General features: G+C 38.7%; 1 protein-coding gene across 6 annotated transcripts in view; it reads left to right on the top strand.

The window, feature by feature from the left end:
* The window catches only part of HELZ (helicase with zinc finger), a 157,735-nt gene that overhangs the window by 122,574 nt on the left and 14,869 nt on the right, over positions 1-20,292 (top strand). For all 6 annotated transcript variants that reach the window (XM_025889880.2, XM_025889883.2, XM_073883246.1 and 3 more), the window contains 4 exons: positions 2,995-3,074; positions 7,698-8,271; positions 8,691-8,931; positions 9,926-10,442. In XM_025889880.2, the coding sequence (XP_025745665.1) occupies positions 2,995-3,074; positions 7,698-8,271; positions 8,691-8,931; positions 9,926-10,442 (1,412 nt within the window). The remainder of the gene's footprint in view (positions 1-2,994; positions 3,075-7,697; positions 8,272-8,690; positions 8,932-9,925; positions 10,443-20,292) is intronic.

The following is a 20,292-nucleotide window of genomic DNA, read 5'->3' as shown; positions in this document are numbered from 1 at the left end:
GAGAGAGAGAGAGAGAGAGAGAGAGAGAGAGAGAGAGAGAGAATTCTAAGAAGACTCCCTGCTGAGCATGGAGCCCTGTGTGGGGCTCAATCCCACAATCCTGAGATCCTGAGATAATGACTGAGCCAGAACTAAGAGTTAAGTGCTCAACTGACTGAGCCACCCAGGAGTCCCTACAGTGCATTTATTTTAGGTGACATGTGGTTGGCTCTTGATTTTTTTTTCTTTTAGTCCAATGTGACAATCTCTGCCTTTTAATTGGGGTTTTTAGACCATTTATACTTAATGTGATTATATAGTTAGGCTTGATTTTGTCATCTTGCTATCTGTTTTTAATTTGTCCAATCTGTTTTTTGTTTCTCCTTGACTTTTTTCCTGCCTTCTTTTGGATTAGTTGAATATTTTTTATGATTCCATTTTATCTCCTTTTTTTGATTATTAGCTACAACTGTATTATTTTAGTATTTGCTTTAGAGTTCATAGTATACATCTTTAACTTCTCACAGTCTACTTTCTAATTTATATTTTACCACTTCATGTACAGTAAAAGAACCTTATGATATTTGAATTTTTCATCTCCTGGCTTTTATGATATTATTGTCATGCATTTTACTTTTACATGTTATAAGCCCAAACATTATTATTATTTTTATTTAAACAGCCAAGTATCTTTTTTTTTTTAAGATTTTTATTTATTTGACAGAGAGAGAGAGAGACAGTGAGAGAGGGAACACAAGCAGGGGGAGTGGGAGAAGGAGAAGCAGACTTCTCGCCGAGCAGGAAGCCCAATGTGGGACTTGATCCCAGGACTCTGGAATCATGACCTGAGCCGAAGGCAGACGCTTAATGACTGAGCCACCCAGGCGCCCCCAGCCAAGTATCTTTTTAAAGAGTTTTAAATAAGAACAATAATTTTTGTATCTATCCATGTAGGTAACATTTCTGGTAATCTTCATTTCTTTCTGTATACTCATGTTTTCATTTGATAGACTTTTCCTTCTGCCTGAAGGACTTTTCTTAAAATTCCTTGTAATGTGAATCTACTGGTGATGAATTCTTTCAGTATCTGTATGCCTGAAAATATTTTTGTTTCACTTTCATTTTTGAAAGATAGTTTTGCAGGGTATAGAATTCTTGGTTGACAGTTTTTAATCTTTCAGTGCTTTAATGTTACTCTGCTGTTTTCTTGCTTCAGTTGTTTCTAGTGAGAAATCTGATGTCATCCTACTTTTGTTTTTGTATATGTAATGTGACTTATTTTCTCTGTCTCCTTTTAAGAGTTTCTTTTTCTACTGGTTTTAGTAGATTGCTTATGATATTCCTTGGTGTAGTTTTCTTCATGCCTCTTGTGTTTGGGGTTTTGTTGAGCTTCTTGGATCTGTGGATTTATAGTTTTCATCAAGTTTGGAAACTTTTGACCTTTATTTCTTTTTTAAAAAGTTTTTATTTATTTATTTATTTGACAGAGACACAGCGAGAGAGAGAACACAAGCAGGGGGCAGTGGGAGAGGGAGAAGCAGGCTTCTCGTGGAGTAGGGAGCCCGATGCGGGATCAATCCCAGGACACTGGGATCATGACCTGAGCCGAAGGCAGATGCTTTAAAGGCTGAGCCACCCAGGCACCCAACCTTTATTTCCTAAGATATTTTTTGTCTCACCTCCTCCTGACTTATTCAGGAATTCCAACTACCCAAATACTAGGCTGATTAAAGTTTCCCCACAGTTCATGGATGCACTTTCCTTTTTTTTCTCTTTCTCTTTTTTCTTTTTGTATTTCATTTTGTGTAGTTTCTGTTGCTCAAGTTCACTAAGTTTTTATTCTATAATGTCTAATCTGCTAGTTCCATCCAGTGTATTTTTCATCTCAGACATTGCAGTTTTCGTTTCTTGAAGTTTAGTAATAACCATATTCTGGAATGAAAATTCATTTTACAAATTTCCAGTGGCTTTCCTAAAAAAGTGATGTATATATGTATGTATGTATGTATGTATTTAAGTAGGCTCCATGCCCAATTTGGAGCCCAGTGCAGGGCTTGAACTCATGAGCCTGAGATGAAGACCTGAACTGTTATCAAGAGTTGGATGCTTAACTGACCGAGTCACCCAGCTGCCCCATAAAAGAATGTTTTTAAACAAGAGCCCAAATCAGGGATTTTTTTCAAGGAATTTAAAATATCCAACAGTTAACACTTATAGATTAAAATCCTTTCATGTGTGTGGGGCTCCTGGTTAAGCATCAGACTCTTGATTTCGGTTGAGGTCATGATCTCAGGGTTGTGAGATTGAGCCCTGCATCGGGCTTGTGCTCAGCTGAGCCTGATTGAGATCCTCTCCCTTTGCCTCTCCCCTTGCTCTCTCTGTCTCTCTCAAGTAAATAAATAGAAGCTTAAAAAAAGAAAAATAAGATCCTTTCACGTGTGAAATAGCATTATTTAATTCTATTCTAATTGTGAATTTTTTTAAATCTCAATTTGCTTTCTTTACTATTTATCATCCACTTATATTTAGTTTGCTATTACTTTTAAGTAGTGTGACTACATTCCTTTCAGAATATCTATTCAGTTTAGATTCCTTTGTTAATTGAGTTGGCATATTTTTGGATTTTTGCTTAATTGCATTTGTGAATGGCCAAAGCATTGAGCCTTTATAAATAGGCAAGAATGCCAATGCCTTTTGTGCATCTAGTTTAAGAAAACGAGGCTACAAATTCCTGGAGAATGGGCAATTATCTTTGAAATTATTTCATGTTTTAAGGTTATTCCTTTATTAAGCTTTTGTTTTGACAGTGAGGTTTGCTTTAATTATAAATTTTCTTTCTTGCAGGGAAATGGCAACTCTGAAACTTTAGAAAAGGCAAATCCCAAGCAGTAGTATAAATTGATATAATGGGTGAAAAATGTTCAAAATATTCTGCTTCTGTCTAATAATGGTTAGTCATTGGAAATGTAACATCCATTGGAGACAGTTTATAAGAATTTTTAAATATTTTCTTAGGTAAAAGCGATACAAATAACCCTGGACCTGAAATTAATAAGATTCGAACACCAGAGAAAAAGCCTACAGAAGCAAAACAGGTATGCTGCTTACATTTGGTGAATGGATTGTCCTGATGGATTTAGTCTAATTGATCATCTTGGAATCTTGACATTTTAAAGAAAATTTTCTATCTTTTTATGTATGTCTTTTATGTTTATTGTTTATGAGTATCTGGTGGGTTGTGTTATCCTCTCTCCCTTCACCTTTTCTTTGTGCCTGCATTATCTGATTTATTCGTATACTTTTCTCAAATTGTGTTATTCAGTGATAGACTTGAATTTAGAGCCTCTCCATGATAAAGTACTAAGTGAAGACACAGCTGTAGATGTGTCATTCAAAATAATCTCAGAATGCAAAGAGTTGGTATAGTGAAGAAGGAAGACTTAACTTCCTTAAGTAGCTTTAGCTTACCTTGTTCTCTCATTACACCTTCTGTATAAATCCTTAACTTTTTTAATTGAAGTATAGTTGACACACAATGTTACATTAATTTCAGGTGTACAACATAGTGATTCAATGAGTCTGTATGTTATGCTTGCTCACCGCAGTGTAATTACCATCTGTCACTGTACAACGCTATTACAGTACCATTGATTATATTCCCTGTGCTGTACCTTTTATTCCCATGACTTATTCATGTCATCACTAATCCTAAATTCTTTATCCACCCATTCATCTACTCTCCTTGCTTCTGTACTTGTGAACTAGTTAGGGAAAACCAGATCATTAGTTGAATTAGTGCCACTGGAAATCTCTAAGATTTTATTTATTTATTTGAGAGAGAGAGAGCACAAGCGGATTGAGGGGCAGAGGGAGAAGCAGACTCCCAGCTGAACGGGGAGCCTTATGTGGGGCTCAATCCTGGGACTGTGGGATCATGACCTGAGCTGAAGGCAGATGCTTTACCAACTGAGCCACCAAGGCACCCCTCAAGCGACCAACTCTTATGAACCCACTTCAGTTGTAGTCTTACTTGTCTTTTCTCTGGTATTTGTTAACTATTTTCTACTTCATTCTTTTTGACCATCTTGTTTCTTTTGGTTTCTTTGACATACGTTTCTACTTTGCGCAACTCTAACGTGACCTGTCTCTTTTGTAAGTTCCTGCCCACCCCCTTCCCATCTGTCCCTACTCCTTACGTTGGGGTTTCCCAGGGTTCTGTCACTGTCCTACACCTCTCTGCATTCTATGATTTCTCACATAAACTAGGTCAGTTCCATGGTTTTAAATCTCTGCTGCATGATAATGACTTCCAAATCTGTATTTCCAACTTAGCTGGCTTTAAGCAACTGTACTCTATACCCAGTGACTTATGTCCCATAAGCAGCTCTGAGTCACGGTTTCTACAACTGAGAGGACTTAGTACCTACTGGAGGGGTACAAATGAGGCAGCCAGTGACCCTTTGTGCTGGAGCCTGAGGGGAGCTGCCATGCAAGTGGGGGTTCTGTGTGTGTGGAAAGGGATGCGGGGAGAGAGTAGGCAGCAGTGAGGAAGCCTTGGCAGCCCTTCTAGTCCGAGGCAGCGCAGGACTCAATCTACCCCAAGAGCCTTGGGTACTGTGAGAGCCGCTGAGGCCGAGATAGCCAAGTGTCTCTCTTGTCCTTGTTGTAACATTTCTCTTACGATCTTTCCCTGTTCAGGAACTAGGCAACGTGATAGATGTTTCATTTTCTTTCCACCCATCGATGCTTTGTCCTAGGGCCTCGGGGCAAGCCAGTTCCTAGCTCTCCTTGACTCAGTGCCTCAGTATTAAGAGGAAAGTGATGGAGGATAATCTGATTCTGGTAATAATTTAATTCTCAGGCTCCTTCAGACATTACAGTCCTCTATGCTGCTTAGCCCATTATTGTAGTATCATAGAGTAGCACAGTCTTCCTTCCTTCCTTCTGTCCTTCCTTCCTTCCTTGACTTATTTATTAAAGATTTTGTTCATTAGAGAGAGAGAGAGCACGCACAGGGGGAAGAGCAGAGGGAGAGGGACAAGCAGACTCTGTGGTGAGCGCAAAGCCTGACGTGGGGCTTGATCCCATGACCCTGAGATTATGACCTGAGCCGAAACCAAGAGTCAGATGCCCAACCGGCTGAGTGATTTAGGTGCCCCGAGTAGCACAGTCTTTTTTTTTTTTCTTTTTTAAGATTTATTTATTTATTTTAGAGAGAGAGAGGTGGGGGGAGGGGCAGAGGGAGCGGGACAAACAGACTCCTGGCTGAGTGGCGAGCCCAAGGAGGGTCTGGCTCCCAGGAACCTGAGATCATGACCAAAATCAAGAGTTGGCCGCTTAACCGACTGAGCCATCAAGGTAGCAGAGTCTTGATTAAGTTTCTATGACCGGCCTAGCTTCTTGTCCATGTCAAAGTCAGAAGTGAAGGAGGCAGCTTGTCCATAAACAACCTTGACATCTAATCATTATGATCTCCCTCATGTGATCTGAGTATGCTTTTTCAACAGCGTCTTATAGAAAGATGTATATCCCAGGTGAATGTAGCATTAGTCATCAAAAAGATGAGGATTTATGGGGGACAATGTTTGTTTATAAAGAACCTTAAGTAGGTTCTGAAACTTTGTTTTTAATTTTGCAGATAAAGGTGCTCGCTTCGGCAGCACATATACTAATTTTGCAGATAAAGTTTAATGATTTAATATATAAAGCTTAAATCTTGGCTCATTGTAAATGGTTAATGACAACTCATTATTCAAGACCCTCCATATTTATAATGCCACTGTGGGTAATGGGCTCTGAGACATTCAGAGAGCAGGCTTTGCAGCTGCTTGGGAAGACTGGGATGAAATTGTCATTCTTTTTTTTTTTTAAAGATTTTATTTATTTATTTGACAGAGAGAGCACAAGCAGGGGGAGCTGCAGGCAGAGGGAGAGGGAGAAGCTGACCCCCCCCCCACTGAGCAGGGAGCCCGATGTGGGGCTCGATCCCAGGACTGAGCCACCCAGGCGCCCCTGAAATTGTCATTCTTCCTATTTCATCTTCTAGACAGTTTCTATACACCCAGTGATCTTAAGGACCTTATTGGTCCAATTCAATGGCAAATCCATTTGAACTTAGTGATGAGAGATGAAAATGTGCTGGAGGCATGATGGGCACGTCGCTGCCGGTGTTGTGATAGCTTGGTTGCCAAGAGTACCTGAGCTGCAGTTCAGGAGCAAGCTGCTTGTTTGGGTTCTGGAGAGTGGTCAGTTCTGTGTTTAGCTTGAGAGCCTTTGGTGAGGCAAGTACTCTACAGTCCTCAGTGACTATTTCCACATTGAAACTTATAGGGAGGTTGATATACCAAAGCAGCTCATTGAGTGTTTTGACAGAGATGGGAAAGAAAAATTGCTTCTTTCCACATTATATTTCAGTTTTCACATTGTCACCACTTAGAATCAAATTTGGATTTCAGAAGGATGACGGCACTCTCTAGCTTACAAATCTTTGGTAGCTTACCACAGTTTACAATACAGGATTAAAAATGTTTATTCTCAGTATTGAATCATTCAGGGTCTTGTGTAATAGGGCTCTTGCAGTTTTATCTGATGTCAGGAAGGGGAAAACTAACATCTAAACAAGTGACATAGTCGCTTTGTGTACACAGAGCTTCTCATGCTCCTCAAATCTACCATATTTTTCTCCTTTCCCCGCCCTTGTTACCTTTACCTACAATGTCCTTCCCGCACTGGTAAATTTCAGCTCCTTGCGCAAGATTCAGTTCAAATGCCATAGCCTCTGTGAAGCCACCTCTCATTGTCCTATCACTTCCTTTTGTTAACATCTCTAATTTTGTCTTTACTTGTTGGTATCCTCTACTGGCCTCCAAGCCTGGGCTTTGCAAACTTTTCCTGCGAGAGGCCAGATAGTACGTCTTCAGGCTTTGTGGCCGCATGGTTTCCGAGCAGTCACTGGGTTCTGCCACTGCTGTGAGAAGGAGGCCATAGACAGTGTGTCAGCGAACGGGGGTGGTTGCGTTCTAGTAAAACTTCAACTGCAAAAATTCGGTGGGCCAGAAATGGCCTGGGGATCATGGTTTGCCAACCCTCGCTACAAGCTCTGGGGGGTACGGACTGAGTCTTTGTACTGCCTTCTTAAATCTCCAGCACGAGGTGCAGTGCTCTTGGTAGGCTCTCAGGAAACGTTTGTTGAAAGGGTAAATGTCAGTACCTAATGGCAAGAATTGACAACCAAATTGGTTATACAAAGGTGATAAAGTATTTATTCACTTCAAAGTTGTTTAAATTGAGACAAGTATTTTTAAAATTAATATAGATATATTTGAAGAAAGAGATGTATAAAAACAATAAAATTGGAAGGAAAGGACACATTTTAATGATTTATATGAGAAGGAAATAAATGGTTATCTTTCCAAGGAAGAAACTGTGAAATTAAAAATAATGTTTTTAAAGGAATTAAAGTGGATATTTTAATAAGAGGGCAATATCTCTTCTTAGGACTCAAGTTTAATATGCTTTTTTCTGTTTCATCTTTTCTAATTTAAAACCTATTTATTCCCTCCTTTGATTGTCAGAAAGTGATTGATTGGGCACCTAGCACACAGCTGTGACTGATAAGAATCTATCCTATCTTGTAGATGTGCTGGGGGTGGGAAAAGGTGGAGAGCCACAGGACCCAGATCTTCCATAGTTAAGAAAGACTTCTTATTTTTTTCTAGATTGATTTGGAATCAAATCCACAGAACCGAAGTCCTGAGTCGCGTCCTGGTGTTGTTTATCCCAATACCAAGTTTCATCGCAAAGATAATCTCAACCCGAGACACATAAATCTTCCTCTCCCTTCTCCCCATGCACAGTATGCAATCCCCAGTCGTCATTTTCATCCCCTTCCCCAGCTACCCAGACCACCGTTTCCAATTCCGCAACAGCACGCTGCCTTGCTAAATCAGCAGCAGAGTAATTTGCCTGAACAACCAAATCAGATGCCACCCCAACCAAATCAGGTAGTCCCGCCACAGAATCCGTTGAACCAGCTGACTCAGCAGCCACCTCCTCAACTTTCTCCTGCCTATCAGGCAGGACCCAACAGCGCTTTCTTTAATAGTGCAGTTTCTCACCGACCACAGTCCCCTCCTGCAGAGGCTGTGATTCCTGAGCAGCATCCCCCTCCCATGCTGCAAGAAGGCCACAGTCCTCTGCGAGCCATCGCACAGCCCGGCCCCCTCCTTCCTTCACATCTGAATAACTTCACTGATGAGAACCCCCCAGGATTGCCTATAGGGGAGGCTTTAGGTAAGTTCTCCTGTCACTGCTGGATGTGACAAATTCAGAGATTATTTCCTTAAATTGACATGTACTGTGCAATATTAATTTGGGTCAGGATTGATTCATTTCTTCAGATAATGGCAGCAAAGATCAGTTGCTTAGTGTAACAGTCAGAATCTTGTTCCAAATGCCAAATGATATCAAGCATCCAGGTCATGCCATTTTACATGATTATGTAGGTAAGGAAGAATCATCATCATCTTTATCATGACTTTAGTTACTGGCAAATTTAGAAAATACTGCTTTCTCCAAAACCCAAACTGTAGGCATTTCTTTGTCTCTGTGAAGAAAGTCTGGTTGCAAAAACCCTTGAGTAACTTGAAACCCCAAATTAACCTGAAACCCCAAATGCATGAAAATTTAAACTCTTCCCAAATATTTTGCAGATCGTATGCACGGGGGTGTAGCTCTAGAAACACTAAGGCAGCAGCAAGTGCGGTTACAGCAGTGGAACGAGCATCACGCCTATCTCAGTCAGGGCAGTATTCCATACCCACACCATCACCACCCTCATCCTCACCTCCAGCAGCTTCCTCAGCCGCCCATCGGGTTACATCAGCCGCCAGTGAGAACAGACTGGAAGCTCCCCAGCAGTGCCGAAGAGGAAGCAGAAACAACAGACTCAAGGTATTTCTACGGAGTAAAAATAGCCTCTGAAACATGACCCACACCCCCTCCCCACACACCCACTGTTTTCTTTCTTGGATGTCATCCTTTAAGCCTCAAGTTGGAATTTTGTCCCAAAGAAATCGGATGCTGGCCTTCTAGGCACATGCTGCATAGTTCTATTGATCGACTCTAAAATACAGAGAATCCATTTAGAAGTAACTGGTGCAAATCTGGGCATGGACAATCTGTTGTGGATTGAATATTAATGTGGCCCCTTGCTTTGTGGCTCTCCTGAAAAAGAAATGTACCATCACTGTGAGCATTTTTTTCATACTCAGTAGTAATACAAGAAATGAATGGACACGGAAGTAAATTAGTGATTGAAAGTTAAAAATTAGAAATTTATCATCAGTTTTTTCCCCAACCTGCACAGAATTGTCTTCTTTTTAACTACAAATGTTTGAGTGTTCAGTCCTTATTCTAAACTTGTTTTTATGACCAGTGTCATGTGAATGCAATGAAATGTTTCCTAATCCCTCTGAACAAGGCCTACCATGATGGTGACTTTTTATAATGGCCAGTTATCAAAGACATACAGAGACAAGACAGGGCATATTTAGTGTCTTCAACTCAGCATGTATTGAGTGTTGATGCTCACTTTTTTTCTAAAAGATTTTTTTAATTTAGTTGGAAGAGAGAGAGCCCGCCATGTGCAAGTGGGGGCAGAAGCGGGAGAGGGATGAGCAGACTCCACGCTGAGTGCTGAGCCCAACGCGGGGCTCGATCTCTCGACCCTGACATCCCTAGCCAGAACCAAGAGTCTGATGCCCAACCAAATGAGCCACCGAGGCGCCCCTTAATGCTCACTTCTGAGATTAATTAATGTTAGTTTTAATGAAGTATTCTGATTTTGTCTGTAAAAATTAACACTTAGAGTTGACTAAAGCTCTCCTTGATGTGACAGAGCTTTTCTTTTGTTTTCTTTTCCTCATATCTCATCGTCTTTGTGTAGGTTTCAAGACTTAATCAGAGAACTATCTAATCGTGATCAAAGTGAAACACGGGAACTAGCTGAAATGCCACCACCTCAATCAAGACTTTTGCAATATAGACAAATTCAGACTAGGAGCCCACCAGCAGTCCCATCTCCCCCATCCAGCACAGATCACAGTAGCCACTTTTCTAACTTTAATGACAACAGCAGAGACATTGAAGTAGCCAACAACCCAGCATTTCCACAGCGCCTACCGCCCCAGATATTCAGCTCGCCTTTTTCGTTGCCCTCTGAACACCTTGCCCCTCCTCCCTTGAAATACCTGGCACCTGATGGAGCATGGACTTTTGCTAACTTACAACAGAATCACCTAATGGGGCCGGGTTTTCCCTATGGCCTACCTCCATTGCCTCACAGGCCACCGCAGAACCCTTTTGTACAAATACAGAATCATCAACATGCTATTGGTCAAGAGCCATTTCACCCATTGTCATCTCGAACAGTATCTTCTTCTTCGCTCCCTAGCTTAGAAGAGGTAAATGCCTTTCTTTTCGTTTTTTTCCTTTTGGGATTAAATTTTTGTGAAAAGTAGTAGTATTTATTGATTTGATGAGAACAGTGGACAGATCTTACTGAATTTAATAGTCTTTTAAAGATAATCTTTTCTTGGAATTTATTTTAATTTCCCCTCTTATTGTGGTATTTCAGGCTTTGTAGAATGGTCATTATTGTTGAAACATGTCCCTTAGAGTCTGTTACTGCTGTTTTAGAACATTTAACATCTGCCTGACCTGAGGAGGCTCTCCTTCCAAGCAGCTTTTTGTTCTGTCTAATCCGGGCAAATGGTTTCTAGTGATTTGTCTTTTTACTTAAGCTACATTTGTCAGTTATAAATGTGTTAATTAAGCTCTCCATAGATGTTGGCTTTCTTAGCCAGTGGTGAATTCCTAGTGCCGTGCTTTCTTAGCCTGGGCAGTTGATGCGCAGCAATACTGATTCCTGAGTGTCAGAATGGGCAGTGTATTTAACGTGGAATTGACTCTGCTCAACTAGGCATTTTAAGGTAAATTTTAAGGTGGATTTTTATCTTAAAATACTTACGTATTTCTAAAGAGCCTCTCTATGGGCCTTTGCTGATATGAAAATCTTAGTAATACCAAGTTATAAAACTTCCAAAATGGTACCATTGGTGTAGATTATAAACATGTTGTCTAGCTGGCTGGTCCCCTTAAGTTTGCGGTGGTTAAAGATGATTATGTAGAAAGTTGGTTGTGGTCATTATCAATCGCAGATGTCTTCTTATTAAAACAGGATAAACATTTACAATTTGATACATGAAAGATACCCTTTTTGACCTTAGCTTCATTTTGGCAGTTCCTCGTTGATTTCTAAAGGCTTTAAAAATAATTCTCGTGTTTTGCAATGCTGATTAAATAGAAGTCAAGTTTCATAGGGATGGTTCTGTATCTTATTTGTAGAGTTTTGGGGGTAATTTGTTCAGGTTGTTCCAGTAGACATTGTTTGGCTCATCTCGTTTAATAACTGTCATGAAAACAACTTAATTGTCATCTTAGGCTCCTAATATAAATTGCAAGCATAAGATGAATTGGTATCTATATATATGTATTGTGGGGATCTAGAAATTTGGAACCATGCTTTTAAAGATTTGACACTTATGTGACATTATTTCAAGTTATAATGAAGAGCTTAACAGCTGAGCAGTAATGTAATTTTCAGTTAAGTGATGTTTTCTATATTTACCTATGTATTTATTTCTGATAAAATTCATATAACAAAAACTTCACCACTTTAGTTGCTCCCTAATCCTCCCTGCCTCCAGTCCCTAGCAACTAATAATCTACTTTTCTGTCTCTGTGGAGACATTTCATATAACTGGAATCATACAAAATGTGGCCTTTTGAGTCTGGCTTCTTTAGCATGTTTTTGAAGCTCGTGCACTTTGTAGCACGTGTCAGTACTTCATGCCTTTTTATGGCTGAATAATATTCTACTGTATGGATATACCACAGTTTGTTTATCTCTTCATCGATTGATGGGTATTTGAGTTGTTTCTGTTATTTTGCTATTATGAATGATGCTGCTGAACAAGTTTTTGTGTGAAAGCATATTTTTTGTTCTCTTGTTTAATTATGTACCTGGAATTCCTGAGTCATCTGGTAACTCTATTTGACTTTTTGAAGAGCTGCCAAGCTGTTTTCCACAGTGCCTTGTACCATTTTACAATAGCGATGTGTGAGGGTTCCAGTATCTCCCCCTCCTTTTTTTTTAATGATAGTCATTTAGTGGACGTATAGTGGTATCTCTTTGTGGTTTTGATATGCATTTCTCTAATGACTAATGATGTTGAGCATCGCTTCATGTGGTTATTGGCCATTTGTATATCTTCTTTGGAGAAATGTCCATTCAAATCCTTTGCCCATATAAAAAAAATGGTTGCCTTTTTGTTGTGGAGCTGTAAGAGGTTTTAAATACATTCTGGGTACTAGATTCTTATCACACATACGATTTGCTGTATTTTCTCCTTCGGTGGCTTGTCTTTTCACCTTCTTAATAGTATCCATTGATGCGTAAAAGTTTTTAATTTGAAAAAGTCCCAATTTATCTGTTTTTTTTTTGTTGTTGCTGTTCTTGTTACTGTGCTTTTGATGTCATACCTGAAAAACTGTTGCTTAATCCAAATTCATGGAGATGTATGTCCACCTTCCTCAGTTTCATAGTTTTAGTTTTTACATTGATTTCTTTGATCCATATTGAGTTAATTTTTGTGTGTTACATGAGGTGGTGTCAAATTCATTATTTTGCATGTTGGTTATCTAGTTTTCTCAGCACCAGTTGTTGAAAAGACTTCTTTGTCCATTGAATGGTGTTGGAAACCTTGTCACAAATCAATTGACCATAGGTGTATGGGATTACTTGTAGGCTTTCAATTCTGTTCATTATTGTCTATGTCCTTATGCTCTACCACACCATCTTGTATACTATATCTTTGTAGTGAGTTTTGTATTTGGAAGTATGAGTTTTGTACTTTGTTCTTTTTCAAGATTGTTTTGGCTCTTTTGGGTCCCTTGAATTTCCATATGAAATTTAGGATCTGTTTGTCAATTTCTGCAAAACAAACAAAACATCTGGGATTTTAAAAGAGATTTCTTTAAATCTAGAATAAGTTGAGCACTATTGTCATCTTAACAATATTAAGCCTTCTGGTACCTGAAGTGGGATATCTTTACATTTATTTAGGTCCTTTAAAATTTTTCTTTAACAGCATTTTGTAATTTTCCAAGTATAAGTCTCACACTTCTTTTGTTAAATCTATCCTGAAGTATTTTATTCTTTTTCCTGCTGTTGTAAACAGAATTGTTTTCTTAATTTCATTTTTGGATTGTTCATTACTAGTGTGTAGAAATACAATTATATATCTGCAAATTTGCTGGACTGTTAATTAGCTCTAATAGATTTTTTTGTGGGTACCTTGGGATTTTTTTTTATATAGAAGAAAATGTCACCTGCAAATATATCTTTCTTCTTCCTTTCTAATCTGACTGCATTTTATTTCTTTTTCTTGCCTAATTGCCCTGGCCAGAACTCTGGTATAATGTTTAAGGCACTTACTTGGTAAATTAGAGAAAAGCAAGTTATCCAGGGTGAGTTTTTCAAATTTCCTTGTGTTTTTGATTTCTGATTTCATTCTATTGTGGTTGGAGAATATACTTTGTATAATTTTAATCTATTAACATTTATTGAGACTTGTTTTGTGGCCCAACATACGGTCTTTTCTGGAGAATGTTTCAGGTGCACTAGAGAAGCATGAGTATTTTGTTCTTGTTGGCTGGAATGTTATATAGTTATGTTAGGTCTGTTTAGTTTATATTGTTCAAATTTTCTGTTTCCTTTGAATCTCTGTCTAGGTTTTATATCTATTACTAAAGGTAGGGTATTGACATCTCTCAACTATTAATGTTGAATCTTCTGTTTCTACCTTTCAGTTCTGTCAGTTTATGCTTCATGTGTATTGGGGCTCTGTCATTAGATTTATATATATTTATAATTGTTACATCTTCTTGATGGATTGACGTTTTTATCATTATATGATGTCCTTTCTCTCTTATAACAATTTTGATTCAAGTAGGTTTTTTCCTGATGTTTGTGTAGCCACCACGACTCTCTTTTTGTCTCAGTTTGCATGCAAACTCTTTTCTCATTCTTTCGCTTTTTGATTTTATCATTTGTTGTTTAGTGATTTTTCTGATCTAATTAAAAAATAATTTTAAATTAAAAATTCTGAAAAAATTTTTTAAAGTCTGGTTGTCCTGTGTCGCCTCTGAAGTCTTCATGCTGTTAGCTTAATGGGCAACTAACCATGGCACAGAGATTTCCTTAAGTGCCCAGGACTGAAAACATGGTCTGGTTTTTGCAGAGGCGTTGGAATGTGCGTTTGGGTGCACCTTCCATGCTCAGCCAGGCAGCTTACATCTTTGCCTTAGCCCTAACTTCCTGCTTCTGCAGAGCCTCCAGATCAGCCAGAGGTAGGAACTTTTCAGGTCTTTTCTGAACATGTGCACAGCATGTGTGTGGTCTTTTAGATTCCCAGGAATGTGTCAGAGCTCTTCAGAGCCCTTATTCCCTAAAGCCTTTCCTCCTAAGATTTTGGTTAGTCTGCTGTTTTGGTCCAACTGTTATCCATTGCTTCAGGCGGCAGTGACTAAAACCTTTGCCTATAAATGTTTTTGATACAGCCCTGTTAGCACTGGTTGAGTTCTCAGACAAGATAGGGCAAGTGTTTTTGTTCGTTTGTTTTTGAGCCAGTCTTCCAGGGACCACCAGACGGGTCACAACAAGTAATTACAGGTCTTTGAGATTGAGACCTGCTCCCTCTGGTGCTGGTGCTGGAAATGCAAGGTCTTACTTATATTCAATGCCACCATTGAGCTGGAGAGCAGGGGGTTGGGACTAGAGTAAGTTAAAATACCACAGAGCTCATTATTCTTACTGAATTTTCTGTTTTTTTTTTTCTTGATGAAATGCTCCCTTGGTTGCTGCAAACTTTAATTTATTGAATTTAAGAAAGGTGATGGTGCCAGTTTTGCCAATTTTTTCATTGCTTTTATGGAGCGATGGACTTTGGAGTTACTTACCTCTGCCATTTATACTGCTATCTCTTGTGATTTTTTTTTAAAAAGATTTTTATTTATTTATGAGTGAGGGAGTGTGCACACACAAGCAGTGGGGAGGGGCAGAGGGAGGTGGGGAGGGGCAGAGGGAGAGGGGGAAGCAGACTCCCTGCCGAGCGAGACGTAGGACTTGATCCCAGGACCCTGAGATCATGACCTGAGCTGAAGGCAGACACTTAACTGACTGAGCCACCCAGGTGTCCCTCTTGTGATGTTTTTTCTTTAACCTGCCAAATGAGTTCATAATATGTGGAGGAAACAATGTGCCAAAGGCTTTATAGGGTCCTCTAAAGATTTGTACTTTACTAAATAATACTCAGTACTGAATAATGTACTTTATTTAATCTTTGAAATACTTAAATATTACTTAGTTTTGGAATTTAAGTTCTTTGTACCTTCAAGCTCTTAACATTTGATATTACTGCTTAGCTGTGTGTGAATAAGTACCTTTAATTGTCACTGGGTCCTTAGAGTGAAATTACTTTTGCAGAAATACTTGGTCATCTTTATTTTGATGCACAGGATTCTCTAATGATGACTAACTTGGAACACTGAAAAAAATACCTTGACAAGGAAAATATTATTTCTACCCCATTGCGGATTTTGACATTTTCAAGTGCTTTGGGTTAACTTTTGTGTGTTGTGTGGTACAAAAAGATTTTGCATGAATCATCTCACAGAATGAATAGTTTGTGTTTGGTGTTTATTTCTAGCCTTTTAAAATAATTTCTTTAACACTAACAATGTAGAAAAATGTCTTATTTCTTTCTGTACTGTGAATTCTTTCACTGCTAGAAACCTTGATAGATTAATCTTATGTGGGATGAAAATATCTAGATGTTAGCTTAACAGTTAACTTTGAACAGAGGTGGTTTTTCATATTGTTTCATTAGTATTTTCTTTTTTATAATTATGTTTTCTTTTGACAAATGAAGTACATGGTCAGCGTGGAAAATGTAGTAACTAGAGATAATTATTTCTAATTTCACTATATGAAGATAGCTACAGTAACATTTGGCTTTTCATAGCATTCATAGAGAACATGTGATTTCATAGCATTCATAAATAACGAACATTTGGTTGATTACTTGTTGTTAGGAAAACTTGAAACAATTGTTTCCCTTAATTTCTGTGCTCAGTTTTATCACCCCAACAAGCCTTTCTTTCCACCAGGTCAAGGTGCCTAAATGGGATCTTGATCCTATTCTGTAACATTTTTTGCTACTTAAAATTTTTAGAATATTCTCATTTAGATGTTTAAGGCTTAAGTCTTAAATGCAGTGGGTTTTCTTACCTAGCGTAAATACAACCAAAACCCTGGCCCTCAGCTGCTGGGGTGAGGTTGGGGCACTGTGGTCTGGCAGTGGTGCCAGCACCTCTCCCACTTCTAGTTCTTTCTGATGATGGGGTGAGGAGGGGAACGGAGGGCAAAGGTGCCACCCTTACCCTGGGCCAGCTTACAGACCATTCCTGATTGGAAAGAGAGAGTGATCAGTTGCTCCAATTTGATTGCAAATTTCAGTGTAAGCTTGGGATTATGATTTAATATTTCTCTAAATATTTAGCCATTGTCTTCATACTCGTTAAATTACTGCATTCTCTCTAAATAGAATAGTAGCTTTCTTATCAAATGCTAAATTCTTTTATATTAGCACTGTGTCGTACTTGGTTTCACCTAACCGCTGTGGGGGTGGGGAGAGATGAAATATAAAGAGAAACAATAAAAGTTAATTCTTGGCTTTGGAGCTTACAAGGGTTCAGTTTCTATTAATTTTGGCATGATTCACAATTTTTCTAGGGTAATTTTTTCTGTATGAGATTTTCCACTTTGTATGACAACTTTATAATTTAACTTCTAAGTAAGATGCTGTTCTTCAGTATACACTCAGATCTGTTTGCAGACTTGTGATTTTTCTCCTCATCTAGCTATATTTATGTTTCTGTACTAGAATTGCACTGTTTGAATTTTTGAGACTTTGTAGTATTCTCATTTGATAGTGTAAAGTTTCTCTTACTGCGTTTTTTTTTTTTTCCTTCCAGGGGTGGGCAGAAGAGCAGAGAGTTACTGTTTTTTTTTTTTCTTTAAATTTTTTATTGTTATGTTAATCACCATACATTACATCATTAGTTTTGGATGTAGTGTTCCATGATTCATTGTTTGTGCATAACACCCAGTGCTCCACGCAGAACGTGCCCTCTTTAATACCCATCACCAGGCTAACCCATCCCCCCACCCCCCTCCCCTCTAGAACCCTCAGTTTGTTTTTCAGAGTCCATCATCTCTCATGGTTCGTCTCCCCCTCCGATTTTCCCCCCCCCTTCTCTTCCCCTCCTGCTATCTTCTTTTTTTTTTTCTTAACATATATTGCATTATTTGTTTCAGAGGTACAGATCTGTGATTCAACAGTCTTGCACAATTCACAGCACTCACCATAGCACATACCCTCCCCAATGTCTGTCACCCAGCCACCCCGTCCCTTCCACCCCACCCCCACTCCAGCAACCCTCAGTTTGTTTCCTGAGATTAAGAATTCCTCCTATCAGTGAGGTCATGTGATACATGTCTTTCTCTGATTGACTTATTTCACTCAGCATAACACCCTCCAGTTCCATCCACGTCGTTGCAAATGGCAAGATCTCATTCCTTTTGATGGCTGCATAATATTCCATTGTGAGTTACTGGTTTTTCTACCATAAGTTTAGAGTCCTTTGTGAACTCTTCCTCCTCCCCCCCGCTGCACAGTCCCCCACACCCAAAGAAAAACCTTTCTTGTGTTTTTTTTTTTTTAAAGATTTTATTTATTTATATGACAGAGTGAGAGCATAAGCTGGGGGAGAGGCAGAGGGAGAGGGAGAAGCAGACTCCCCACTGAGCAGGGAGCCTGATGCAGGACTCAATCCCAGGATCTTGAGATCATGACCTGAGCCGAAGGCAGACGCTTAACCGACTGAACCACCTAGGCGCCTCCTGGGTTTTTTTAAATTATATCAAACGTGTAGCTTAAATTAAGGGAAATTTTGTCTTTACAAATTTTTTAAACCTCTCATTTAGAAATTGGTACAATCCTCAATATTTCTTTTCCCCTCTATCTCTTTCCCTCCCTTCCGTTTTTATTTTCTGAATGTTCCTCTGTAAAATTCTATAGCAGCTTCATTACTGGTTAAATTTATATTGATTGTTCCTTGTTTTTTATTATGAATGGAACCTTTTCTTTCCCCCATTATACTTCCCAGTTATTCTACCTTGAGAGACAAATCCTCATTCTTCTTAAGCAGGCATAGTTTCACCACATTAAAAACTTAATTAACATAGAACCCGCAATACTGATACTGGTACAGAACAAATGTTGTCAGGTAGGATGTGCTTCACCATGAAATAGTTTGATTAAAAGTGCTTATGAGTGGGGCACCTGGGTGGCTCAGTCATTAAGTGTCTGCCTTTGGCTCAGGTCATGATCCCAGCGTCCTGGGATTGAGCCCCGCATCAGGTTCCCTGCTGCACGGGAAGCCTGCTTCTCCCTCTCCCACTCCCCCCTGCGTGTGTTCCCTCTCTCACTGTGTCTCTCTCTCTGTCAAATAAATAAAATCTTAAAAAAAAATAAAAGTGCTTATGAGTAATGCGTGGAAAATTCTTTTTTAAAAGCTTCACTGGAAAAGTCTCAGAATTTGAAACTGCATGCTTTTGTGTTGCAGTGGTGGTAGTGTTGTGATGACCTTCCAATGAGAGTGGATGCTTGTAAGTCACTCATCTTGACCAGTTTTCAGTCAATCAACATTTACCGATGCTGTCTTAGAGATGACATATATGTCTCTGATGAATCTGCTTTGAAATATCTCTTGTCTTATGTGTTGGTTTTTGAACAAAGACACTTTTGACTCATCTATTAGTTTTTATTTTTTCCTTCAAAGAAATCTGGTTTTGAAGTTAGTTGGTAGTTTTGATTTTAGCGTTGTCTGATTACCCCACACCCCCACGTTCTCCCTTCTCTGGCATGAAGTCTTGTACAAATGTAGCTTGAAGATTATATTCTTGGCTGACTGACATATTCTGCCTGTTCTGACTTTAGAAATGGGTGAGGATAGCTTGTGACTTAGGTTGTGTAACCAGGTGGTAACAGCGCAGTATTCTCAGACGGGTCGTTAATGTATGGTATCTAATAAACCATCTGGTGCACGTAACAGACAGTGATCAGCAGATTAATAAATTAGACCTCATTCATGCTTAAATTATCAAAGCTAATCATTTAAATGAGATGTTCTATTTTAATGAACGTTTCTGGCACCATAGTTAATGACACTTGGAATTTTCACTAGAGCATTGAGCTCTTCCTTAGTGATTAGCTTTGATAGTATAATTATAAATAGAGCTCTAATGAACTTAGTTGTGACCTTTCCCCCAGTTATTTATTTATACGTATACTTTTGAGGTTTTAGCATTGTATTTTGATATTTAGAAAGATACATATTAGCACTAGCCTTATTAGAAAATGATGATCATATGTTTAGCAACATAACAGTTTCACAGCTTAGCATAAAGAATATTTATAAACACAAATGTACATGGAGTTGATACTGAACCTAGAAGTAAGGATCTCTGACAGGGTAAAATGAACCATTAAGCAATAAATAATGAACTTATTTTAGACTCAAGGACTCTAAAATGAAACCGGTGTTGGACATTGATTGGGCTGTCTAAAAGTAAAGGAACAATCTGATTAGCAGGAGATAGATGTAGAAGGAGGAGTCTCTTCATGAAAGAAACTGAGGACTGTGCAGAACAACAGGAAACAAAATGTGGTCAAGAAATAAGGAAGAAGGGGAGAAAAGTATGGTTTATATCTTTGATTAGCCCACAGGGCTGAAGTATAGGTGGAAATACAAAAGGCATTCTCTGTTGGAAATTTTTTTTTTTTTTTCAGACAAGGAAGCTTTCTCTGAAATTTATAGCTGCAGGCCCTTGTCCTTCAATGTAAATTTCATAGAAATTGCCCTCTTGGGGGGGGAAATTGAAATTTTAAACTCATTGCCCAGAATGCATTTTATTGTAGTCAGTTAGCATGCTATATAGTTTTTGAATTTAAATAACTTAAATAGGCTTGTATGTGGTATCACATTTGAATTATTTTAGCAGATAGAGCAAATTTTTGACGATTGTTAAAGTCGTTAATGGATTACGTTTGGACGTTTTAATAAAAA

The sequence above is a fragment of the Callorhinus ursinus genome, unplaced genomic scaffold, assembly GCF_003265705.2.
Source record: "Callorhinus ursinus isolate GAN/ISIS: 27379988/994484 unplaced genomic scaffold, GSC_fseal_2.0 scaffold50, whole genome shotgun sequence".
NCBI lineage: Eukaryota > Metazoa > Chordata > Mammalia > Carnivora > Otariidae > Callorhinus > Callorhinus ursinus.
This window is presented reverse-complemented; position numbering and strand designations above follow the sequence as displayed.